Below are 5,183 nucleotides of genomic sequence, written 5' to 3'. Positions count from 1 at the left end.
CTGTTGGATATAGCTAGCTGTATGAAAAGATGCAGGAAGCCAGGAATATCAACTTCTCCGAGCTGATCGCACGCGGCACGCATCCATGTTCCTCTTTCTGATCAATGCTCAACATATATAGGCTTGGCGAGGCATCAATGCTCCAATGTTCCTCTTTCCGATCAAAGCTCGACCTTGCAATCTTTCTGTGAAGAAACCGTGTGCGGCGTTACTGTAAGTTGGTCAGCTAACATAATGTAATTAAGCTTGTTTGTTGAGCACACGCTGCGAGAGTAAGAATTGTGGGCTCGGATATATGAGCTTTTTACCGAGCCATATCCTGTAGGCGGTCGACACTTATCGCTCCAACTTTTTGTTCCTTTCTTCCCACTGCACTGCCCTTCCAAACCAGTCAAACGCAGGTCGTCTCCTCTCGTCTCATCAGTCATCACGCGTCCAGCTCCACTGCCTCTTGTGTCGCGCGCGCCCGCGATGGCCGCACTGTTCGTGCTAGTTCTTGTGCTCGCAGTATCTGGATGCGCCGCCGGCGACGACGAGGCCATGCTGCCCCGGCTGAAGCTCCGAGACGTGTCCATGAACGGCTGCGGGAGCTTCGTGAGCCTCCTCAACGTGACGGCCAACGCGACCGACACATCCCACTTCCAACGGCGCATCCTCCTCGGTGGCGGCGGCGGGTTCGCGGTCTTCTGCCCAGACGTCGCGTGGCAGGGGCTCGTGGGCCTCATGTCCAAGAACGGCTGCGGGAGCTTCGCGGGCCTCCTCTCCGCGACGGCGAGCGCGGCCGAGATCTTCCAGGAGCACCTCCTCGGCGGCGGCGGGCTCACGGTCTTCTGCCCCGACGACAAGGCCGTCGCCGCGTTCGACCCCACGTTCCGAAGCCTCGCCGCGGGCGACCGGGTAGCCGTCCTTCTCTACCATGGCGTGGCGGCGTGCTACGGCAGGGAGCGGTTCAAGGGGTTCAACTATGTGTCGGTGCACACGCTGGCGGAGGACGCGGCGACGAAGAAGAACCAAGCCATAACAGTCCGCGACGAAGGGGGCGCGCTCGCGCTGTGGCCGGCGCCGCCGTCGTACCCGAACGGCGGTGCATGGGTGACCAAGACGGCGTCGGAGGAGGCCCCGCTCGCCGTGTACGTGGTGGACACCGTGCTGCTGCCGAGCACGGTGGCGTGCATCGGGTATCTGGGCTGGCTGCGCTGCTCCATCGCCCCCTTCTCGGACTGGATTATGCCGATCTGCATCATGTCTTCCGCAGGGGGGCTGGTGGGCGCCCTGCTCGGAGTTCTTATCGCCGAATTCCTCATCCCCATCGACTGAGGCAGCTAGCAGGGATGCACGGAAGACACCCTGTTCCATGAAGAGGTGTTTATCTTGTGGAATTTTACGCAGCTGCACCTGCATTAGTGTGCATACTAGGCTTTGCATGGCACCGTATGTGTACATGTGCTGGACTTGGTACACAATTAAGCCATTCTAGAATTAGAGAAAAATCGAGGCTACATTTTACAATTAAGCCATTCTAGAATTAGAAAAAGAAACCATTCATCCTTTTGCGATCTGATTTCGAAATTCAAAGACAGCATCAACTGACTCGCCTCCCTGTTCGAGAGCTCGACCTGCTCCACATGATCAGCTGATGGCCTACACGTTGGAAAGCTCCATCTGCTCCAACTCTCACGTCACAGTCTTGGCCGGAAGAGGAGCCTCTTCTTTGATCCCGGCTTATGTTCTTAATTTCTTGATAGACAGATTTAATTGATAAATTAATTAGGATTAATAACAAATTACCAACTTGTTATGAGCCTTGTTTTGGGAAAAATCAAATTAGCCTGTTTTGGGAAAGATCAAGCCATGTAAACATCAACATGACAAAACTGAAAAGATAGGAGAACCCTAACTTATGCAAAAAAGAAACCCTCATCTACAAAGGAAAATTTAGACCGAAGAAAACCCTAAGCAAAATATCAACGTGTGCCACTCGCCTTCGGCGCCAACCGTGGCAGCCACCAAACATAAAGTGGAGAGATCACCTTTTCACCTGAGCTCGAAGCGGGTCTATCGCCGATCAGCAACTTTGCTGACCTCCAAAGTACGTAGCTTGCTAACAACACATCCATTGCCACTGAAAGAATCTGGCTAGGGCAGCACAACAAATACGCCATCAAATTCCATATCTTGAACCCCGCGTGACGATGTCGGAGGAGGAAACTAGGCCTGGCAAACAAGAAGTTGAAAGCCACTTCTTGGGCTTGGCCACATGCACCGAAGGGGAGGCTTAATTTCTGCCCCACTAAAAATACCAACATTAAAGCATCTCCAACCGCCTTCGTATATTTGGCTAGAATTGTTATAAACAGAAAACTTGGTATATTGGTTCCAAATTGTTGCTCCAGCACCTTCGTATAAATGGTCCACACCAAATTTTTTTTTAGCAAACTTGGTATATTGGACCCTCAACTTGATATATTTGCAAAGTCTAGTGTGACTTCGTATATCTCCCGGAAGAGCCAAATTGTGATTTTTTTTTGGGAAAAATCAGGCCTGAAACCTTTTAGATTATAAGAAATATTTAAATTGGAAAAAATACAAAAAATTGAAATTTTCTTGTATTTGAAAATTTTCTCAAATTTAAAATGTACTCGAATTGAAAATTGCTTGAATTTAAAATTTGCCTAAATTTGAAATTTGCTCCAATTTAAATTTTGCTTGAATTTGAAAATTTGCTCGAATAAGAAAAATATGTTAAAAATAGAAAAAAGCAGAAAAAGGAAAAACGGGGAAACTAAAAAAGAAAGAAAAAATCGAAAGAAAAAAAAGAAAACGAAAACCAGAAAATTGAAAGAACCAGAATGAACCATAGAAAAAAAGAAAAACCCGAACCAGAAGGGCTGCAACCCGCTCGCTCTAGCGCTCGCGCGTGCATTAATCCGCCGCGCTGCGGGGCTGGAATAGAGATTGGTGAGAGAGAGAGGGCAGCGAGGGGAGGCGATTCCTATACGTCGACCAGGTCGGCGGCTACTCCGTGCCGCACACCCCTGGCCGGGTTTGGGCCAGGCCTATTTAACAGTTTTTTCCTTAATTAGTCCGGTTTCCTAGTCGAGTTTTCTATTCCGGTTTTCCTTTTTTTGGGTTTCTTGTTTGGTTTTCTATTTCACAGGTTTCAAGATTTAAAAAATGTTTAAATTTGAAATGTTCAATTTTCGTAAATTTCCATTTTTTCAAGTTTTCGAATATTTTAAAATTTTGAAAATATTCATACACGGAAATTGTTCAATTTTTAAAATTTGAAGATTTAAAACTATTCAATTATAAAATGTTCAACTTTCGAAATATTCAAATTTGAAAATTTGTTCAAATTTCGAAAATAGTTAGGTTTAAAATTTGTAGAAATTTTGAAAATGTTTAGTTTTAAAATTTGTTTAAATTTTAAAAATTAAAAATTTTAAAATTGTTCAAGTTCAAAAAACGTTCACATCTAGAAAAAAATTTATATTTCTTTTTCAGAAATAATTATATTTTTGTAAAACCGAAAAATTAAAAATAGAAAAAAGGAAAAGAAGATATTACCTGATCCAGCTGCAGTAGACGCTCACTTAGCTATCTCGAGAGCGGCGATTTTAAAGGAGCTTGTAGGTGTAGGTGTCACATCTACCATCCACTCTCTGCTTTAAAATTGGTAAGGCTTTTGACATTTATCTAATATAAAACTAATAATTGAAACATAAGTGAAACTTTTTTGAAACTAAAGTGATACATGCCTGTAAAAACAAGTTATCTCCTCTTGTGTCGCGCGCGAGCGATGGCCGCACTGTTTGCGCTACTTCAGTACTTCTTCTGCTCGCCGTATCTGGAGGCGCCGCCGGCGACGATGACGCCAGGCTGCCCCGGCTCAAGCTCCGAGACGTGTCCATGAACGGCTGCGGGAGCGACATATCCCAGTCCCAGCGGCGCTTCCTCGTCGGTGGCGGCGGCGGGCTCACGTTCTTCTGCCCGGACGAGGCGTGGCAGGGGCTCGTGGACCTCATGTCCAAGAACGGCTGCGGGAGCTTCGCGGGCCTCCTCGCCGCGACGGCGAGCGCGGCCGAGATCTTCCACGAGCACCTCCTCGGCGGCAGCGGGCTCACGGTCTTCTGCCCCGACGACAAGGCCGTCACCGCGTTCGATCCCACGTTCCGAAGCCTCGCCGCGGGCGACCGGGTAGCCGTCCTGCTGTACCATGGCGCGCGTGGCGGCGTGCTACGGCAGGGAGCGATTCAAGGGGTTCAACTATGTGTCGGTGAACACGCTGGCGGAGGACGCGGCGACGAAGAAGAACCAAGCCATAACAGTCCGCGACGAAGGGGGCGCGCTCGCGCTGTGGCCGGCGCCGCCGTCGTACCCGAACGGCGGTGCATGGGTGACCAAGATGGCGTCGGAGGAGGCCCCGTTCGCCGTGTACGTGGTGGACACCGTGCTGCTGCCGTCCTGCCGAGCACGGTGGCGTGCGTCGGGTATCTGGGCTGGCTGCGCTGCTGCATGGCCCTCTTCCCGGACTGGATTGTGCCGGTCAGCATCAGCTGTGTGGCAGGGAGTGTGGTGGGCGCGCTGATCGGAGTTCTAATCGTCGAATTCCTCGACCCCATCGACTGAGGCAGCATGGAGGAGGTTTATCTTGTGGACTTTTCTTCAGCTGCAGCTGCACCTGCACCTGCATTAGTGCATACTAGGCTTTGCACACCGTAGTGTAGGTGTTGGACTTGATACACGTTATTTTTTGAGTTATTTGACGGTAGATCAGAAGAAAATCCAGTGGTCCAGATCGATAATAGTACTACTACGCAAAGATTATGTGTTGTATATTTTAGCGTGAAGGGTATTTTATGTGTAGTACATTTTACAATTAATCTGTTCTAATATTAAAAGAAGAAACCATTGTCGCACGATCTAAGTTCAAAATTCAAAAACAGCATCAACTCAATTGCCTCGTCGTTCGAGAGCTTACATGTTCCACCTTTCCTCCAAGAATTTGTCTAGGCATTGTCCCCGACACCAGAGCCCGTACTCCATCTCGGCCAGCACAGTATGCTTGCTTCAGGTCTGCATGTTTGTTGAACCATCTCGACACGAATAGATGTTGTTCATATGCTCGGGAACAAGAAAGGACCAAGGGCGCGGACCACCACGAGAAACCAAGCTATTTATCC

At 48.6% G+C, this 5,183-nt stretch overlaps 1 protein-coding gene across 1 annotated transcript; it reads left to right on the top strand.

The window, feature by feature from the left end:
- The first annotated feature begins 471 nt into the window (after positions 1–471).
- LOC127322795 (fasciclin-like arabinogalactan protein 2) lies at positions 472–1,501 on the top strand. The gene has a single exon (XM_051351200.1). It carries the CDS (start codon positions 472–474, stop codon positions 1,315–1,317), a length of 846 nt encoding a protein of 281 aa, XP_051207160.1. The 3' UTR covers positions 1,318–1,501.
- The last annotated feature ends 3,682 nt before the right edge of the window (positions 1,502–5,183 follow it).

This window comes from Lolium perenne, chromosome 2, assembly GCF_019359855.2.
Source record: "Lolium perenne isolate Kyuss_39 chromosome 2, Kyuss_2.0, whole genome shotgun sequence".
Taxonomy (NCBI): domain Eukaryota; kingdom Viridiplantae; phylum Streptophyta; class Magnoliopsida; order Poales; family Poaceae; genus Lolium; species Lolium perenne.
Note: the sequence above shows the minus strand (reverse complement) of the source record. Positions and strands in the feature narration are given on the sequence as shown.